General features: G+C 41.4%; 1 protein-coding gene across 2 annotated transcripts in view; it reads right to left on the bottom strand.

Annotated features, from left to right (window-relative positions):
* Positions 1-22246, bottom strand: part of osbpl2b (oxysterol binding protein-like 2b) — a 38792-nt gene that overhangs the window by 11562 nt on the left and 4984 nt on the right. For both annotated transcript variants that reach the window (XM_036592476.1, XM_036592477.1), the window contains exons 2-10: positions 13065-13197; positions 11707-11830; positions 11370-11445; positions 9379-9513; positions 8971-9068; positions 7355-7537; positions 6999-7106; positions 3829-3918; positions 1985-2111 (exon numbers count right to left, since the gene is read on the bottom strand). In XM_036592476.1, the coding sequence (XP_036448369.1) occupies positions 1985-2111; positions 3829-3918; positions 6999-7106; positions 7355-7537; positions 8971-9068; positions 9379-9513; positions 11370-11445; positions 11707-11830; positions 13065-13101 (978 nt within the window). In that variant the 5' untranslated portion in view covers positions 13102-13197. The remainder of the gene's footprint in view (positions 1-1984; positions 2112-3828; positions 3919-6998; positions 7107-7354; positions 7538-8970; positions 9069-9378; positions 9514-11369; positions 11446-11706; positions 11831-13064; positions 13198-22246) is intronic.

Below are 22246 nucleotides of genomic sequence, written 5' to 3' on the forward strand. Positions count from 1 at the left end.
GTTACGCCACTGTCAACAATCAGTGCACACTTATCAAACACTTAGGGCTGACACACAAGAAAGGTTCAGGTCCATCTTAAAAACCTACCCTATGACTGACATTAAAGCACTGCCTCATCTGTTTGAGAGAATTCATGATTTTGTAGTTTTTTTCCACTGATGTTATTTCACTACGATTCCCAGCATGCATTACACAAATACATCATACATCAATTCCAATCCCCCCACAAATGTTTTTTCTTTGTTAAAGCAATTATTCAGCCAACTCTGCTGTTCACACCTCGTTCAGCTCAAGAAGGGATTAATTAGCTGATAATATCAGGTATTTTAACCAGGAAACCACAGTTATGCTGTGCAGGGATTGCAGGACTGGAGCTAAACTCTGAACTAACTGCACCAGCAAACTTACAGAATCACGTCTGTTGAAACACGACGTAGTTTCCGACCCACGACATTCAGTCTGATATTTAACACTTATGTTTCTCCACTCAAACGTCATTTAAATCAGAAACAGAGAGTAAAGTTATACCGGCGGTCTGCAGCTCCGTTAGGGGGACGACTGTTTATCTCTCGGCTGATAACATCAGCTAAAGTTATCTAAAGGCCAGCATTGATCACATCTGTGTTAATTAGCTGGTGTCGTTACCCTCCTATGATCACAGAGTTCATCTCCTCTTTATGCAACACCACGGGATCCTTTACCCACCCTGACGTGAAGAGCCGGTGGGCTTCTGTGCTGTTAAATGCTTTGAGAGACTTTCCAGAATAGGGAGAGGGGTTGTGTGTGAGATAAATATAAACATCAGGAAAACACAGATTTGGTAGCTTTATGTCAGTTTAAGTGGGACCAGGAGTTCAGGGGGAAACTGTATAAAGATCTCAGCCTGTTTTATCAACTTCGTCAAGGTAACGTTTTTTCTCTTCCAAAGTAAGGAGAGTAATTTTAGCCATCTTTCACCTCTAGTTACGTTCATGCGAAGCAGCAAAGCCGGAAATTTGGTCCCAAATATGGCAGCCACAACAGAAAAATCACGAGACTGAAACGCTAGAATAAGCTCAATACAAAATGTTGCACAGGGTCCTGCAAATTATGCAAGGGTCTTGCCTTCTCCTTGTTAAGGATGTTTACTGAGAGGATAAAGTGAAACTATACATTTGGTGACCACGCCGCAGGGCTGTGTTCTGTGACCTTGTGCATCACAAAAGTGAAAGTGAAATACAACTATTTACCATGTTTGATGAACGGCAACAAAATGTGTTGCATGTAAACATGTGGTCATATGTGCAAGCACAAAATAAAACATGCACTTTGCAGCAGCGACCTCTGTGAAGACCAGTCCAGACAACAGATGGGCGTGATGGCACGCTCCTCATACGCACACAATTTTTTAGTTACAACTCTGGACTAATGCAAAGTAAAAAGTAGTGGATTGACACAGACTATTGATTATTTAAAAATATTGAATTTAAAAATGTTGATCATCTGGGCATACTGGGCAATATGGATGCACATTTCTCAGTAAATAATAACTAAGTATCCAGCCAAACCATATTATAAACAGTATTTTATATATGAAAATCTAGGGGAGTCAATTTGAGTGGTCCTGATGCAGCTGATAAAATTAATAATAATAATAATAATAATAATAATAATGCTTAAGTTTGTGAGTGGGGAAGTAAATATTAATTGCTTGATAACTATTGCTTGTTTATACCTCATTCTCTTCTGTATGGGTCTAATTACTCTTAGACCAACAGACAGAGAAAATGGTTTTAAAGCAGGGAGGAATGTAGTGGGAGCACTGGGGAGTCAGGTGGAACCGTAAAATGGTTTGCATGGGTCACAGTCAGATAGGAGATCCCCAGGGAGGTCAGGACCGGCTCTGAATGGTTGTGATAAACGACTAACTTGTGTTAAGTGTTTAATTAGACCATGTGGATCTTGGAAAGTAGCAAAAACCTTTGAAGGTACAGATATACTTACCGGTTTCTGTTTCTTGGTGTCTGCTGTTCCTCTCTTATCATTCTTGCGATGGGACTCGTACACCTGTGGGTCCACACTCCACAAGCATTCTGTCCACTTTCCATAGATGACACAGCGCTTCTTCTTACTGTCTCACACACACAAGGCAAAAGAATACTGTACAAAAACTTTACCACCAGCGGCATTAAGAATCACTACAATCTACAAAACGCGTCCACTCCAAAGACATCATAAATATCATAACATAAATATATATCGCTGCTGCCGGAAGGAAATATCTTGTATCTCCATTTTTAATGTTTAAGTTTTTGACATTTTAAAATGCCTGTTTTCCTTTACATTGTGTGTAAATTTCATGATGAATGGACCAAAATAAACGACCCAAAATGACTTTTGATTTTAATTGAAATTAAAAAAGTCTTTTTCCACTGACTTACATTAAAAGTAAAGTATGTTTTTCCTTCTCTTGTAAAGTTACCATTTTGGAGATGCGAGGTTTTGTTAGCCTTCATTAGTGTTATATTAGCCTTTATTAGTGTTATATTAGCCTTCATTATTGAGCAGAAGTACATGTGTGCAAGTTTGCACTGTGACACCGGGTCACATGTCTTATGTAACGCACAGGATGTTTGGTAATCAAATCTGAGAATCTAATCAAGGACTGGTAACCCTTGTGATTACAGCTTTAAATCACTATACCAATTACACCTATTAAAATCAGTACAGAAACAGTGGTGAAGCATGTTTACTTGTCACTTTTGGGAAAGATACAAAAGTAGACAAACAGCATGGCACGACAGCGATTAAGTTAATATCTTATTTGTTTTATGGTCTTTGCACTGATAGACAGGGATATGGCTGACATCACTTACACACCCACAAACAAACTCAATGACTCTTTCTTTTGCATGGGCGAAAATGGGAGAGGAGGTTAGGGCTGAAAGATTCATTGTTTTTATATCAAAATCGCAATTTTCAAATTAATTATAGCTTACAGTCTTAAAGTTCTTTAAAAAGATGGTTCTTTAGTAAAGACAGTCATTCTGTATAGAACCAAGAACACTGAATGACCCATTTGCATGCTTAAAAAGTGCATGGTAAAACGGTTCTTAAGACTGATGAAGAATGTGTTGTGTAGGGTTCTAGACAGAACCAAAAAGGGTTCTACTATGTACATCATTTTGGTGCTATAAAGAACCCTTTTCAAAAAAGGTGCTATATAGAACCATACACAAGACATTCTCCATCAATCTGAAGAACCATTTATAAGCATGCAAATGGGCTGTTGAGTGTTTATGGTTCTATATAGAACTTGAAGAACCATCATTTTTAAGCGTGTGCATTAGCAAAAATGTTGTTTTAGGTTTTAAGAGGGGAAACTGAACCTAATAAGAGCTTGTAAAATGCTTATAGATGAGTTAGACCGATCAGAGGCAACCAAACCGCTGTGTGTTGCGACATCACAACCACAACTTACTGGCAGTTTGACGCACTAAATTCAGGGGTCGAGCCTCAAGCCAGAAAAGGTGGATATGCTGGTCTTCCTGGCCAAAATTAATCAGGTCGAAATGAATATTTATAAAAAAATAAATAAATAAAAAAAAAAATCGCAGTTGCAATATTAGTCAGAAAAAAAATCGAAATTAGATATTTTCCCCAAATCGTTCAGCCCTACTTGAGCCTAACACTTAAACTGCTTAACTGAACTGAACTGTGGATTTAGTGGTACTTAAATCTATAGTGTAAACTGTACGTCCAGTAGAACCAATAACAGACAACTTTATGGTCAGAGTGAAGTCAGGCACCAGATTCAAGGTCAAAAGTTAAGGGTCAGAGGCTCTCACCATTTGTCCTGGATGTAGCCTTCCACTCTGTGTAGTTCTTTGCCAAACATCCCACAGGGTTTGAAGTTCAGCACACATTTATCTCCAGTACTGTCCATTCAGAAGCCACAGCAAACAAGAGATTACATCACACACCATTAGGCCCACAATGCAACTCCCACTTAATTATGGTCATCTGATATTTATTGAGGCATTATTGCAGTTTGAAATGTCACAGTTTGAATCCGTACCCTTGAAACCACAATGGAATTAAGCTGTGTTATCTTGTTATTATTTCTTTTTTATATCCATGGTATGCTCATTTTAAACTCATTTAAGTGCAAAAGTAAGAGACCACCCTTTCATTGATTTAAATTCCAGTTAAAACGGCCATTAAGTAGTTATTCATTCAGAAAAAAAGACTAAACATTTATTTAACAAAGAATTACACAAAAGCCTTAACAATCAAATCTGTCGGCGTATAATTTTTCCACTCTTTACTTCTGTGCACCCTTCTGCCACTTCCATTACTCTTCCATTCTTATCTGTTTAGTGTCCTCCAACAAAAGCTGTTCCCAAAGGTGTCTCTGATATTATGCTACCCTTTAAAGAGACACTAACACTGACCCAATGAACTATAACAACATGCTCAAGTTTCTTTCTGGTGCGTCTGCAATGGCTAAAGGAGATATTTCTGAGGAGACTAGATTTAAAAAATAAAAAAAATCCAAAATTAGATTTAGAAAAAATTAAAGCAATAGAGAGAATTGGAGAGAGAACTGAACTTTAGGTAACAACTTCATATTAAAAAAACAGCTTTAAAATCATTTTGATGTGCCTGGAACTCCTGCTACAGCACTATGTAATCGGAGGAGCTGGCACAAAACCTCTTGCAAGAACTGCGCAACACTTAGTAGCACCACATCAAACACCTATAACTACGGTTCTTCAGCTGGCTAGAAGCAGCAGCTCGGTATTTCCAGCATGGACACTGTGGTAGAAACTGTGAAGAGACTGAAGAAGACATTATCGGAGGGAGCGCGGAAAAGAAAAAGAGAGAGTGACCGAGTGAGAGATCAGACAAGAGTAAGGCCTAATCCCATTTCTTATTTCTACCCCTACCCCTTGTTTTTTAGTGTCACCTAACCCCTTAGGAACTGAGTTACAGGGTAGTGGCTGAAATCGTCCCTCTGAAATGGGACCCTCAAATAAAAAGAGCATCACTTCATTAACAGCTACCAGCGCTGCTCTGTAGGCGACCCTGCCAGTCTGCAGTGACAGCAGAGGAGGGTAAAGTTCAGCTCCTCACTGCTGGGCTTTAGTTACATTTAGGGCATCATATGATCTTCAAAGAGGGGGGCAATTATTTATTATCACCCACCCCTAATTCTTCAGTGATATGAAGCTGAAGTCAGATATTTACCAGCGAGACATCAGCATGTTACCAGCAATTTTTATGGTCGTTATGAGAAAACGACCATAATGAAACAACATTAAACTAAGATAATAAGATGGTTATTGGAATTTTTAACGGACAAAATTCTCACATTTGTGGGTTTCTCTGGTCTCTTGTTCTCCGTCTCGCTGGTTTTTCTTTTCTTCTGATAACACTCCGTTTGGAGTCTCTGAAAAACCTCCGTTTGGAGGGTCATGTAGCCCCAACACTTCACCCTACCCCTCTATCTCACAGCTAATGGTGTGTACATCCCAAAAGATTGCTACGTAGGCTGTAACCTGACAGAATCCAACTCCCCTTTTCATGCACACACCTCACACAGGCATACAGACACTACAGATCACACTCACGACTTTGGTTGTGTACACAGAAACAACCCAAACCACGAGCGCAATCTGTAGCGTCCATATCCCTGCGCAGCGCACATGTACACAAATAGGTGTCGGATTCTATATCTTTCAGTTTGTCAATAAGTGCACATGTACAGCTGTCCACGAAGGGGGCTTAATGCATGATCTGTATTTACGACAGTGGTGTAAAAGTGAATTACACTCCGCAACTGTAGGGGGAGCCCTACCCCAGCATAACGCTGCTTTAAGGCTTTCATGTTTGAATGATAGGAGAAAATCAAGCTCCACTCTTGCTACAGATGTGAAAAAATACACAGGTGTTTCTGTCCATCCTTCCACTCTGACAAGACAACTCAACACTGTGGGTCTGAAAGAATGTGTAGCTGTCAAGAAGCCGTTAATGAGAAAAGAAAAAAGATGAAAAATTGCACTAGAGCGCTGAAAATGGACATCTGAAACATGAAGTAAGCTTTTATGGACGGGGGACTCTAAATCTTGCATCATGAGCAGCAGAAAATCAACCAACGTCCAAGGCAGCATTTACACTGCTCCGGCGCGTCGACGCACCACAACGTATCCCATTCATTTTCAATGGAAAGCGTTGGTTCCACGAGACACAGCCACGCAGTGCATGATGGGTCCAGCGCGTCGAGTCTGGGGGATGCGGTGCGGCGAAAAGTTAAGCCGAGACAAACTTTATGCAGATTAATCCGGTCAACGCGATGCGTCTATCCAATCAGAAGATAGCTGGTGTTTGTGCGATACATGTTCACAACGCAATGCATGAAACATTCGTTCCGTATTCAAACGTTCCGGTGGAGCAAGGAGGAAAAGCTCCAAACAATCTTAAACCTAGACATTATATCATTTATATATATATAAAAATATGAATGTATATATAAAAATTAAAAACACACTAAATTTGGTTTTCGATTATTAGAAAATCAGTACATTTATTAATTAAAATTTGACTTAGCAGGATATGATTTAATTGGACGACATGCGGCCAGCTGAAGAGGGGGAGTGCATTCATGTCCGTCGATGCGCCGGAACAGTGTAAATGCAGCGTAAGACTGAATTTTGGCGGTGAGAAAAAATATTCCTGCACGTTTCTTCGACAGACTGGAAGCAAGGTTCCAGAAAAGAATGGAAGCTGTGATAAAGGCGAAAGGTGGCTACTACATAAAATTAAAAAAATTAAAAATGTTTAGTTATTTAGGCTTCTTTGTAATTATGTGTTAAATATATGTTTGCGTCTTTTTCCCAAAAATGAAAAATGGATAACTGAACAGCCGCTTTGAAGGGAAATTAAATAAATCTTGATTGATCTTTAACTTTTGCACAACACTGTAAATTTAATCAATTAACCGGCATGGCTGGCCTACCTGTGGTTGACTATCTCTACCGTGCCGTATTGCTCAATCCACAGTTTGCCCACAATGACATTGTGTACACAGCAGAAAGGGTTCGACCATGTGTATGCCTCTTTGTGCCTGCAAGGAACAAACACACACACACAATCCACATGTCAGCATGTGACCAGCCAGTTACCCAGCAACCCCCGAGCCCTTCATCTGAAACCAAACCTCGATATCCTGACTCATTCAGGAAAAGACCCACTCAAGACACTCAGCAAACACACCCAAGGCCTCACACACTTTGTTGGCTCTCTTAAATCAACAGTGAGTATTAAGGAAATTAAGGGAAAACCAACGACACACTAACCAGAATTATTACTCACTTCAGGAGTTCTAATGTGATGGTTCCTTTGGGTTCTGCCTCCACACTCTTGCCCCAGAACTTGAGCTTGGGGTATATAGAGCCGTGGAACAGGAAGTCCTGGGACAGACCCTCTGCGTGGAATGCACTGATGGGTGGGTGGTGACTCACCTGTTCTGAAATCAACCTGAACCCTTGATCCTCCCTGAGGAAAAGACAGAGGACAGACAGCGAAGAGAAAAAGAACAAGAAGAAGAAAAAGGAAGGAAGAGATATTGCATCAGTAACGCAAACTAACAGATATCTAAACCAACAACCGAGCGTTGAAAACCTCAAAATAACATCATGACATTAAGGCTTGCTTCAGGAACCTGTTCTAGATTAAAAGGAAGCAAAGTGTAGGAGCTCAGGAGACCACAGAAGCAAAGCAAGCTAAATCGAAGATCTCATTTCACCCACGGAAGCAGAAGCCTGAACATTTCTAAAGATAGATCCATCTAAGACAATGCAGTGTACATTAGGGGTGAAAATCTCTTGGCACCTCACGATTCAATCCGTTTACAATTACGATTCAGAGGCTGCGACGTGATTTTTTAAACGATTATCGATGCATCTTTTTTTCCGATATAGGATTTCTTTTTTCTCACTGTGTGAGGATTTGGTACTTTTAAAGCAAAGTACTTGTAATGATCCATAAGGAATTTACTTCCAATATCTTTTATTTAATAAAACAAATGGAAGTGATGTTGCAAGTGAACTGGAAGCCTCTCATTCACTTCTCTTGTTTGGAGCACATGAGATGCTGCTGCCACTCACTTGTGATAAAATGCACAGTTACGGTGACATAAGATCCAGTGTCAACGCAACGCATGTTCGGTTTTGGTGTTGTTGTGGGGGGGACGGGACGGGACGCTGTATCTCAGCTCTAAAGTGTGCAACATAGCGCGAAAGCCCTGGATCTCAACGCCTGAGAACAGACGCAAATCCTTGACAATAAAAGTTGCAATAGAATTTGTAATTCACTTCTGAATTGGGTGGAGGCTTTGACATCACTTGCTCGAAGGTCCGGGTGGAAACGTAATATGGAACAGAAAAATTCGAACAAGAAGCTGGCGAATAAGAAGCGACCTCAGCCTCGTAAAACAGTTGAATGTTGAGAGACATTTTACAAGAAACTATTCAACTTTTGACGAAAAGTTGCCGGAGATGGGAGGAAAGCAGCTATAGCTGAAGCTTGAAGCAGAGCAAAGTAAGTCTGTGTTTTCACTGATATTTTTTAACCTATACTAGGACATTATCACATACTGAAACACACTGCCGGTCGGAATTCTCGCTCATCCAGCTGTGTTTTCGTTATGTGCTGCCACAAACTGTCCGGGCGCTGCACTTCCACACTTCCAAGTTCCGCCTTTTGCGTTCCATCAACATTATGTTAAAAATTAAAATTCAGAAAATCGATTTTTGACATTTGTCAATCGATTCAGAATCGTCCACATCCGCAAAGCGATGCATCAAAGAATCGATTTTCCCCCACCCCTAGTGTACACCTATAATTAACAGCTAACAGGGAATCCCATCTGTGGGTGCTTTTACTCTAGTTGAAATGAATGGTCTGCTGGTAATTTGTTCAGTGTTTACCGTGTGAGCTCATAGGTCTCTCCTAAGAGAGGGTTGAACGGCTTTCCAGTTCGGTCCCACTGAGAGGCCACAGCGGACACAGCAAAGGCAGCTACCACCTGAGGGAGGGACGGAGGGACAGACAGAGTGAGTTCAAATGAATCTCAGATATATCCCAACACCCAGCATGTTTGACTTTTTAGCCAGGGTGGTGTGTGTAGATGAATTTAAACACCTACAATTTTCACAGACAGGGAAGTTTGAGCACAGAGAACTATATTTACAAAACTGTATTTATATATTCTTAACTATATTGTGTGCATTGAATCGTGCACACAGCCCTACATTTGACCTACAAGCATGTATTAAACATCCCTCTGATAAAAGCGATAGGTGTGGTCATGCATCAGTATGTATACATAACCCCACCTGCATCCTCTCTATGGAGTCGGACTGAGCACAGGCTTTGTGGATGAGGTATGTGTGCTCCATGTACTCAGTGATTCTCTGCAAGAAGCTCAGCGGCTCATTGAAGACAATGGGCATGGTGATCTTGGACAGTTCCTGTCCCAAAACAGAACAGAACAGAACAGAGTCACAACCACAACAGCAGGTTGACACTACATTGGAATACCTTTAAAGTCCCAGGGAACAACCACTGTGTGAATTAATAATTAATCTCTGGCCCTCAACCCGGACTTACCTTCCCAGCTGAGTAGGTCTGGGCTATCAGCTTGGCTTAATAAAGGGATTAAAACTATTTCTTTTATGTTTTCTGACAGTTTGTTTTAAATCATTCACACAGAATACCAGTCACCCAGGTCAGATTTTTAAAATATCTTCAGGTTCGACATCTGATCACTTCAACCACTAAGGATGGGAAATTCAGAAAGGAATCAACCAACCTTGAAGTTTTACTGGTTAAGCAGGATCAGGCCAGAGGGTCTATTTCAGTAATTTATGACATTATGCTAAACAGTATTAAGCCCTCGTCAGACACTCTGAGAGAAATCTGGGAAGGGGACCTAGACCAACCTATCTCAGAAGAGGACAGGCTTAATATTTGTAAAAACCTGTTTCCCACATGTACCTCATCTGGTGTTCATGAGCTTAACTTTAAATTCATGAATAGAACACACTTTATACCTGTTCGCCTACAAAAGACATTTCCAGACAGATCAAATTTGCACTTTAAATGTTAAACAGAAAAAGGAACGTTCTTTCATGCCTTGTGGCAATGTAAAAAAAACTGTTGCGCTCTGGGCGAAGTACACATCACAGTAGGAAATATTTTTCAAACACGATTTCAGAAGCCCCTGCCCAGTCTCAGGAGCAGAACATATTTTTGATACTGATGGCAAATTATTGTTTCTAATGTTTTCATTTCTGGCAAAAATATGTATCCTAATTCGATGATCCAGTCTCTCTCCATCAACTGCTGAGCAGTGGCTTTTCCTTGGAAAAACTGACCTGCGACCTGCATCACCAAATGGACAAATTCCGGAAACTTTGGGCCCCCTGTGGACTTAGGTAGAAAATCTTTCTTAAAATTCTTTGTATGTTGGCCAGTTACGTGAGACTTAAATGTATGACTGTCAATACTGAAGAGAATACAAAACAAAAAAAAATATAGCTGATGGTAAAATTTAGTGTTATACAGGGAGATTCACTCGAAAGAGGCCCCAAAAATTCTGTTGTAACTCTGTTTGGATGAAACAATCTGAACCAAAAAAAATGCACTACATAGCTTGATGTATATGTAATCGATTGAATTACATGCGATGCTGGAAGTGATCTCCGTTTTCTGCCAGACACATGAAGGGGTACAGGGGTTTGCACCTGGAAGTTAACGGAGGTTAAAGGCTGTCCGCCTTACTCATCGGCATCCCGGCTTATTCAAAGCTACATATACTGAGAAGCTCATTGCACATTGTTTCGTTCAGATTGCTTCCTCCAAGAGAGAGTTATTACAGAATATTCAGGGCCTCTTTCGAGTGAATCTCCCTGTATTAACCATCCAACAAAGTCCGGATGAAAAAAAACAAGACAGATATAAAATAAAACTGCAGATCAAACCTATCTGAGAACTGTCTGAGCATGGCCTAATATTCTGTTGCATACTGACAGCTCTCAGTCCACGGTTCACAGTTTTGTTACAGCTGTGTGGGCCGGTAAGCCCACATCGGATCGGAGGGGACACTGCTTATGTACGCCTGACACAGGAACAGGACCACCCAGTTTATATCGAGAGACTAGAATGTTGGCAAAATACATCAGCTGTTCATTGTGAATTAAAAAGTAATTCAAAAGACATATTTTGTACATGAATATGTGCCCACAAGTGCAAGATTATTACTCAGAAGCATGGATTTAGGTTCCCTGGGGTTTTATGTCACAAGTAATTCTGCCTGAATCCTTACCAGTCCAATACATTTCTTTAGGATGCTCCATACACTGAAGTTATTTCGTGAGAACATTGGGGCAGGAAGGGCTGACCTGAAAGGCAGAGACACACAAGTTAGCATGCACAGAACACACACACACAGTGCTGTACTCCAGATAACCCTGGCGTATAGTTTTTATCGCAACCAGCATCTTACACGCTGATAGTACGATTTGATAGCCAAGAAATATTTGTCTGTTTAGCTTTTTAAATGTGATAGGCTGAGGTGACGTGCGAGAGGGAGAGAGAGAAATAAACAGAGAGAGGGAGAGAGAGAAAGAAAAGAGGACTCCTGCCCAGGAATCTTACTGTACCTGCGTTTCTTGATTCCATTCTCCTGTGGTATGGTACCATTGTTCTTTTCAGCACCATGGTCCACTACAGCATCTTTAAAGCTGGCCTCTGAAGTGCCCTCACACGACTCGTCTGAATCCAAGCCTGACATACCAACAGAGAGATATAAGTTAGCCTTATAATGGATTAAACAAACTGATTATTAATTTTTCCCCCACCCCTACCGCTTGCGAATTAGATTCACTCTCACTGAATACGTACCAATACCAGCAATTTGACTCTCTGCGCACAGCTAATTAAAGCTTAAGGTCTCTCAGCACCAGAACTTCGAAGAGTTCCCATAGGAAAACCACCGATAATGATAAGCCCATTTAAAACATCAGTCATAGACCTCAAATCAAACTCCTCCCCTCTGTTTGCTTCCAAAGGAAGAATGCCCTAATTGGCATCTGTTAGTGTCACAAGTATCTCAGCAACCAAACTTCAGTCTCAAAAACCTCCAGCCTAAATCTGTGAAGAAAACCATCACAAAAAAGAAAACAAAAAAAGAAGCAAGGCTACTAAAGCTGGAACTTCAGGGCAAAACAGGACTCGAACAGGGTATTATACGCAGGGTCATCTCAATCTTTTTGCCATCAGGCATCACCTGACCGCCACAACGAGCCCATCAACTTTATACGGTTGTCGGCTTCCTGATCCGGCCTTTTATTTATTCATCCGTCATCTTTTCATCTGGTTTCCTCTCGTGTATGCGACAATGACAGGAGCTGTCGCTGCCACCGCTGCATTATTAAAACAGTGGGCAGAGGAATGGTAAGATGATACAGAGTGGCCTGGCCATTGTCCTCCACTAGTCTGCCTCAACAAACAAACTGCCTGATGGGGCCCCCGAGTCAAAAGGCGCAACAGTGCCAGTGTCAAGCGACAAATGAGGCAAAGCACAGGGGGCGTTGTTGGAAGTGTTACTTGAGGGCTGAGGCAGTTTGTCTATGTGGGTTGCCTGGTCAAATCCTCTGTCCATCCCGCTTATGAGGTGGCAGTTATAATTTTAGAGATTTCCAGGAAAATCTCCAGGATTATAACTAATGCTCTAGTTACTTATTAAGCCAAAAATAAAGGTCTAATTTCACCAACTTGGTAGCAACACACGATCCACGCAAATCCTGTCCTTAAAGAAATAACACTCATAACACTCCTCACCAAACAATTTATAGTTTATATCAACGTTCGAATTACCACCACAATAAGCTTTTTATCAGCTGTCATAAAAACACGGCACCAAAAAGCAGCCTTATCCCCAGTCCCTGCCTTTGATCACCTGCTGTTGGGGATCAGAAAGGCATCAGGCACCAAGCGCTCCTGTCTGGCCTTTGCTCACCTGTGACGGCATCAAAGAACTCGTCCTCATTGTTCATGGTAGAGTGTGGGCAGCCAGCACGAGCCACTAGAACATGGTCCCTCAGAAAGCTTGACTGACGGTTCCGACTGCACTGATCCCACTGCAGTTACACCTGCACACATAGATCAGAGACCCTTTATAAACATACAGCAATACAAATACATCAACACATCACTAATAACAGTTTCCCACACATAGATTATGTGCGCCCAGACAATTGGACATCAGTAAGTACATTTAATTACATTTTTAACATTTAACAACCTTAAATAAATAAATAATTAATAAAACAAAACATTTGAGCACTTTGACCGCTACATAAACAAACAAGGCCAGTTAAACACTGAGGCAGGCAGCAGGTCAGACCATCCGTTTTAAGTTAACATGACAGTAAGAGTGGGTAATGTGACAATATTTATCATTGTTGTGATAAATCAGAATGTCGATATATGCTTTCCTGAGCACATTGTAGATATCGTCATTACTTAAAGAACACTGTCTAACTGCATGTTTCACTTACAAAAGAGAGCATAATCAGGTCTGTTTAACTGGATTTAGGGCTTGTGAAATGTTAAATAAAAATAATTTGTACTCAAAATATTTGATGGTATTTCTTAAATGTGGCACTACTGGGTCCTTCACGCCTGTTCCAACATTTCTTATGTCAGAAACAGTAAATGTATGTGCTAAGTTAGCCAGTTCACTAACTACAGCCTGCTAAAACCGTCTGAATAGTCCACTCCACTGACAACCGCTTCATTCGGCAATTCGGCCACTGCGAAATTATATACAGTGGAAACACTGTGTTACATCACCTTTCCTTTTAACTGCACTTAATCCATGTGGGGACTTATGACACCAAATGATCTAGTTTTGAAAGCAGATTTTTTGCCAATCTATTGTTATACAAGCCCTCAGCTAGGCAACCATACAGGGCTTTTATTATCGAAATTTGCAGCCATGCTGCTGTAAAACCTGCAAAATGTGGCTTGGCGTTATGTTGAAATAAGCATGAGTGTCCCTGGAAAAGACGGCGTCTAAAAGGCGGCACATGTTGCTCCAAAATGTGTTCAGCATCTCAACAACTCTATAGTTGACTTGTCAGATCGGAGTACGTTTCCACTGCGCATCGGTTCGTTTCAGATGAGCTTAAGTCAGAGAAGAAGGCAGCGTTTGTGGATGCTGCCATCTATACACACACACACACACACACACACACACACGGGCAGCGTCCTGTGACCACTGATGAAGGACTAGAGGATGACCAACACAAACTGTGCAGCAGCAGATGAGCTATCGTCTCTGACTTTACATATACAAGGTGGACTGACAAGGTAGGAGTGTCTAATAGAGTGGACAGTGAGTGGACACAGTGTTTAAAACTCCAGCAGCACTGCTGTGTCTGATCCACTCGTACCAGCACAACACACACTAACACACCACCACCACATCAGTGTTACTGCAGTGCTGAGAATGACCCACCACCCAAATAGTACCTGCTCTGTGAGGGTCCATGGGGGTCCTGACCACTGAAGAACAGGGTAAAAGGGGGCTAACAAAGTATCAGAGAAACAGATGGACTACAGTCTGTAACTGTAGAACTACAAAGTGCACCTATATAGTAAGTGGAGCTGATAAAATGGACAATGAGCGTAGAAACAAGGAGGTGGTCAGAATGTTCGGCCTGATCGGTGTGTGTGTGTGTGTGTGTGTGTGTGTGTGTGTGTGTGTATATATATATATATATATATATATATATATATATATATACACACACACACATAAACATATATATATACATATATATAAATATATATATATATATATATATATATATATATATAATATATATATATATATATATATATATATAATAAACATAGAAACGTATGACTCTAACGTATGGCTATTTCTTTATGATTCAGAGTCTGTATCTCCATCATCCCCTCGCCTGAGCACCAGAGAAGTATATTTCAAATTCTGTGGAAAACAGCGCAAATATGCACAACGTAAGGACAAATCTGAACTTCAAAGGGAACAAAATGATGCGTCCTTAGACTCTTAACAGTGAGCTTCCCTTAAAATTCAGTTTTTGAGGGGTCTAGATGTGGCTTTCTGACAGGCACTGGCTGGTTCACTCTTCCTCCCACAGCTCATGGTTCCACACATCTCTTCCTTCCATTGTTTCATGGCAATTAGCTGCTTTTAATTAGTAAAAACCAAACCCAGAGCAGCCGGCATGAGTCTCCTCCCTCAGACAGGTATGCAAGAACACGCTCGATACAGACGTGAACTTTGGATTCTATCACCACCCAGTACTGAACAGCCTGTGTGTCTACGGCTGATGGGCAGATAAGCTAACATGAGCAAAGAACACAACCCCCAGCACACAGGCCAAGCTCTCTGTAATCATAGCCTGAGGGGGGCATCGGCTAACGCAAACAAACTACAAGGGGGACACAGTTCATTTAGCACATATTAGATTAACCATTCTTATTTGTTTGCTAAATATAACGACTCTTTAATGTGGAAGCTCTAAGAATGGCCAAGTGTTTGGACTGGTCACTAAAATGATTACTGATTTATAAGTATTGAATAATTCAGGGAACAAGTCAACTGAGACCAACAAAAGGCTGGTAAAGTTGTGTAATGCTACAAACACTCCTGGTGGTTGATTGGCAACAGGTCAGTAACATGATTGGGTATAAAAAAGCATCTCAGAGAGGCGGAGTCTTTCAGAAGTAAAGATGAGGAGGCGTTCACCACTCTGTGAAAGACTGGGCGATTAATCGGAAAGTAATCGAAACCGACTTTCAGAACCTCTAACCGATGTAATCTTGCCCATGTTGGTTATGTTGATTTTTTTAATTCTGTTAATCCTTTCCCCACTCTGTGTGTTCATGATCTGTCCCCTTAAAACTTACTACCATGCGTGTATCACGTGACTCCACCACGTCCAGTCTGCGACATGGAAGCTAAGGCTACGTTCACACAGCAGGTAAAAGTGGCCCAAATCTGAATTTTTTGTTTGTCTGTTCAGATTATCTTTTAAATGTGATCTGTATGCGACATCAGTCTGAACAGATCAGCTCCTAAACTGACCCACATGCGCAAAAGAACAGAGCGTCACGCTGCTTCACGGCTCATCCAGAGGTAAACAATCACCACTATGAACGAACGCCAGGAACGTTCGGTTCCTGTCCTCGGATTCTTTAAACTTTGCTTTCAGACTTTTAACTGTTCTTTGACGCTGCAGCCTCGTTCTCCTGCGGCCGCGTTCGGACATTTCTTTCTAAATCTCTTCAAACACGGAGGGTTTTGGACGAGTCTCTACTGATTTTTGTAGAGAAATATTGCCCCAAATGTTTATGAGTCTCAGCAGCACAAAATTATAATAATTGTCGAGCTGGACTGACGTAAAAGTTGCGTGAATTCCGATCTGGCTGTTGAGGCGATTTACATTAAGATATGCAGAACATATTTACAGTACAAACCTTCTCAGTGAACTACGAGCACAAAAAACTTACACAACACAAAATAATCGTTCATTAATTGTAATCTAGGTCAAATATTCAATTAATCGTGATATTAATTTGAGGTCATATCGCCCAGCAGTAGTCAGAGGTCTGTCCCCGATTTGTGATGACCGCTCTAAGAGCTGTTTTATGATCCATCATGCCGAACTGAACCAGCTCTGGTTTGGGACAGATACGCAGCATAACTTGCTATGGTGATGCAAAAGGTTGTCGCCGGTCATATAGAAAGCTCTTGTTATGCAAAACAAGGTTACATCCTACAGGTATGCAGCGCAACAACATATTAGAGTAGCTGCATCTTGATAATCATTCAATCTTATCAATCATTGTCTTAGCTGGAATGTTACACACGGCCACAGCATGCGGCATTTGCGACATGCCTTTAAGTTTGAGCATTCACGAAGTAAACAGAGTGCAAACATCCCAATATTCAGCTCTCTATCAGCAATATTAACCACAATAAATGCACTAACATGTTAATAAGGCCCTCCACTAGCTCAAAGGGACAGCAGTGTCGTCACTCTAGTCAATATCATATGATCAAAGTCTAGACAGCACAACTAATACATAACGTCAAACATTATCGTTAAGCGAGTAAACCAAAGCTGTATTTAGCACATTTAAAAAATTAGGCCATTCGTGTGGGACACACATTGAAACCCATGTAACCTCACTGACCCCACCAAGTCCAGAAAGCCTAATTGGTTTGATTACTCAGTCCATGTGATACGTGAGGTCCAGAGAGGCTGCAGGTCAGCCTAATTTACAGGTTTAAAGGAGAAAGGTCTGGGTCATGTGCTGAACGAAAGAGGTAAGCCACTACAGATTAAGAGTGGGAATCTTTAGGCACCTCACGATTCGATTACGATTCAGAGACTGCGATGCGATTATAAAATGATTATCGATAATAAATCAAATGGAAGCAATGTGCCAAGGGTACTGGAAGGCTCTCATTCACTGCTCCTGTTTGGAGCACATGAGACACTGGCTGCCAATCATCTGCGATAAAATGCACAGTTACGGTGACATAAGATCCAGTGGCAATGAATGTCCACGCAGCAGATCACAGCTATTCTACGTTTTCTTGAGTGATTCTATGACTTTGGTTTTGGTCTCATTGTAGAGAGTTGGGGTCGCTGCTTCAGTAAAATATCTTCGAGGCTGGACGCTGTATCTCGGCTCCAAAGTGTGCAACATGGCACGAAAGCCCTGGTTCTCAATGACTGAGTACAGACGCAAATCCTTGGCAATAAAAGTTGCGATAGAGTTTCTAGTTCGCTTCACTCTTTCCGTGTTGGGTGGACGTTTTGACATGGCTTGATCGATGGTCCTCTGGTTGGCAGCAACTACAACTAGGCGGAAAATGGGTGGAAACGTGTAATATGGTTTTCCCCCTCAACTCCATAGAAGCCAAAGTGCTTTCATACGCTAGCTGAGGGGTCGGCAACCTGCGACTATTTTACTGGCCAGTTGCGGCTTCGCAGCAGAAAAAGATTAGTAGGCAAAAATAAAATAATCCCCCTTTACAATAAAATAAAGCTCTGCTGATCGTTCAACACAGTTTAACAATAAATAGTCTTACACTCTGGAGTTAATGTAGCCTATAACTGCTAGTTCACCCAGCTAGTAGCTAACGAAAAGGCAGAGAGAGAGAGATTTAAGATGAACATCGATAATTTGGAGACGAAAGGACTCCAGCTGGGTTCCGGATACGTTTAATCTGTCAAACACTAAAAAAAACATGTGAAACTGAAGTCAGTTTCTCGTTCTCCAGCTTCTTGTTCGAATTTTCCCATTCCACCTTAAATGGTGCAGCAGTTACATTCTGGCGCCTCAGGCACCATTTAAGGTGGAACGGGAAAATTCAACAAGAAGCTGGAGAATGAGAAGTAACTTGAGAGACATTTCACAAGAAACTTCTACTTTGTGGAAAAGTTTTGCATTGGTGATGCAAGAAAAGCGGCTACAGCTGATCTAAAGCTTAAAGCAGAGCAAAGTAAGTCCGCGTTTTTGTTTGCATTATATTTTTAGCCTATACTAGAACATTAGCGCATACTGAGACACGTACAGCCAAGATGGTAAAATGGACATAAAATGTTGTGGCTCCTAAGGTGGTTTGATTTCTGTTGAAAAGACAAAATGACTCTTATTAGCATTTGGGTTGCGACTCCTGCACTAGCTTTAAATGTAGGGCGCTGCACTTCTGCACTTTGCAAAGTTCAGCCTTCTGTGTTCCGTTAACATCAAGTTATCAACTAATATTTAGAAAATCAATTTTTGACATCTGTGAATCGATTCAGAATCATCCACATCCGCATCGCGATGCATCTTAGAATCGACACCCCTAGTACAGATGCTGCTCTGAAGGAAGGTGCCCCATTGACGACATGCTGTGTGGCTGAGCCATTTATGGGTGAGCGTGACAAAGGAGCGGACGCCACATTATCCGGATCACACATAAGAGAGGATACAATGACGACGGAGCATAAGTGCGGCCGCAGGGAGAAGGAGACGGCCACTTGAGGTCTGACCTTCTCAAACTCCGACGCATTACCGCCAGTGAACTTTCCCTTAACACATGACAGCATTCAGTATCTGGCACGTTGAGAAAAAGGCCTTGTTCACTGTCTCAATAATACCAGAGCACTTAAATAAGCATTTAGAACATTACAGCTACAATTCAGTGGACAGTGTTTATTAAAGATACACATTTTCAGATTTGACACAATTTTCAGTTGTGAGGTCAAGTTTCAATTGAATTTTCTATAATTTACAGGCCAGAAACATAAAACTAAAAGTTTAGAAAAAAAATAGAAGACCAGTAATTTGAGTGTGGGTGTGTCTGTAGTACAAGCCACACCTCCTCCACTCCTTTTTTGACCCTGATTGGATGCATCCAGATACTAGTCTCTCAAGCCTGACTTCTGCCTGTCATCGGCCACCGTTCACCGCATTACGTGGTCAAGAACCGCCTACCTTGTCAGGAAGAGGCATTTGACTAACATCTCAAGCGACCAATCACAGCTCAGAGTTCTGACTCGTCATTTTTCATCACGATGTTCTGAATTCTGAATAGAATTTAGCTGAAAAAACAAAACTGTGGTTTCTGTCTGAATGATAAACACTGCTCGGAATTGCCTATCCACGGATGTGCGGACAGCCAGAACGCAGCTGACAACATCCCGATAGCTGTGGCCAAAGATTTCAGACACTCTTGTTTCCAGGTGGGCGGAGCCTCTGAGGCGGAGACTACCCAGAAACCCAGTTTTGCTCACTGACAGTGGTTTCCACGAAAGCATAAATGAGAGCAAATGAGAGACTCTTAGGAGAGGCCTATCATACATAGGGCTGAACGATTTGAGGAAAATCAAAAATCAAATTGCGAAGTTTCAAGCTCAAGGTTCTGGCCTTTTTGCCAAGAAGAGGTTTGACACCTGAATGTAGTGAGCCAGACAGACAGTGAGTTGTTGTTGTGATGTCACAACACATGGAGGTTTGGTGGATTGATCCAACTCATCTACAGAAAGTTCACCAGCTCTGTTATTAGTTAAAATTCCCCACTTAAACTAGACAGCATTTTAATAATGTAGGCTATAATTTTTAAAATGTTGCAGCTCTTAAATTGCAACGATTAATCTTTCGGCCCTAACTGTACTCTAACTTTAATGTTAATTATGTTTTTTCATACGGTGTTGAACTGTTTTTTCCAGATTAATTTCTACCTCAACCTAGGCCTGAACCATTTGGGGAAAATATCTAATTGCGATTTCTCCTACTAATATTGCAACTACAATTTAAATTGCGATTTTTTTGATAAATTAAGATTCAGGCCTGATTTCATTTGGCCAAGTAGACCAGAATATTCACCTTTTTGTCTTGTGGCTCGACCCCTGAACACAGTGAGCCAAACTGCAAGCAAGTTGTGGTATTTCCCAAACTCTTATTAGGTTCAATTTCCCCTCTTAGAACTTAAAACAACATTTCTGCTAATAAACACTCCATGACTCACTTGCATGCTTAACAAGTTCTTTGCATGATGAAACGTTTCTCTACATTTATGGACGTTGTATGTGGTTCTAAAGAGCACATTTGTGAAAAGAGTTCTAAACACCACCAAAACGATCTTCTATTGTTATAAGCTTGACATTGTAACAATAGCAGAACCTTTTTTTGGTGTTGTATAGAACCATACACAACACATTTTCCTTCAATCTGAAGAATGATTTCACCATGCGATGAACCACTTAAGCATGGAAATGGGTCTTTGAGCATTCACGGTTGACAAATGACTGTCTTTACCGAAGAACCATCTTTTTTTAAAGTGTAGGCTACAATTGAAAAAAGAATTGCAGCTCTTGTGATTTAAAAATTGCACCGACATAAATCGCGATTTCGCTATAAAAAACGATTAATCTTTCAGCCGTACCTCAACCATGAAGCAAAGCTTTGTCTACTGAGTAACTTACAATCAGGTGGTTTGCAGGAGTTCGGTGAGTCCAGCGAGCAGAGCTCTGTATGGATCTCAATCAGAGATGACAGAGTGAATCCAAACATTTTGGCAAATGACAACTGTGCACACTGGGTCTCGCCTGGTAAATACACCCAGCCGCAGCAGTGCGCAGGTGCTGTATTGTCTGTGGGTCTCAACACAAGCAGCAGGCAGCGTCATTCTGAATAGGGGCCCGCTTGGCAGGACAGGTGGCTTCTAATGATGAACCATGCAAAAATGACAATGGATTAGACGGCACAAACACAGAGCCTGAATCCGGTCTCAATTTCAGCTGCCATTAATTCCATAATGACGCCTGCAACTTCTACAAACACACCGCAGGACAGAGCGGAGCGAATCTGATTGGCAGCGCACACCGTGTGAAATGCCTGGCTCAAAGTAGAAGCTTAAGCTGTGCTCAGTCTCATCTGTGTGGCCATCTGATTTGGTAATAAAACTGACGGAACTGTATGTTAAGCACACTTCCAGTTCTCCAAAAACGGACTGCGGTAGTGAAACATTCACATACAGAATTCTGAGCCACACTGTCTGTGTTTACATGCAAAGGTTTGTTCCAATCCGACTGAACACATTCCGACTGCAGATTCAGACTGAGGTGTTTATTCTCACTCTCTTCACCAATCTGATGGAAAATCTTCGTCTACATGCTCGCTACAAGTAATCCGATCCAAAATGATGCGCATGCGTGGAGAACCACTTAGTGTAGACGTTACTATGACAACCAGCATCACGTGAGTCCAGTCAGAGTGAGACGAGCAGCAGTGGGCAGCGCTTGTGTTTTTAATAGCTTTAAAATGATGTCAGATTTAGGAAAACGTCCTTCACATGTCCTTATTAAAGAAGGCCGAGGGGAAGACGTCGTGTTCTGAGACACATAAGCTGGACGTCCGTCCCACCGCCGTCTTTTAAAGATCAGAGCAGAAACTTCGTCTCCTCTGCAAACCAGTTTCTGCTCCGCCATGTTGAACGGTATAAACTCTCACTATGACGCGACGAACATGATCAGAACGGACTTAAACTTTCCGATAGGGAATGTAATCAGATACAGGCGTTTACAGGGATATTATTCTTCTATTTAACGGATTATTTACAGGATTACCCACCTCGATCAGTCG

This window comes from Colossoma macropomum, unplaced genomic scaffold, assembly GCF_904425465.1.
Source record: "Colossoma macropomum unplaced genomic scaffold, Colossoma_macropomum, whole genome shotgun sequence".
Classification (NCBI taxonomy): Eukaryota; Metazoa; Chordata; class Actinopteri; order Characiformes; family Serrasalmidae; genus Colossoma; species Colossoma macropomum.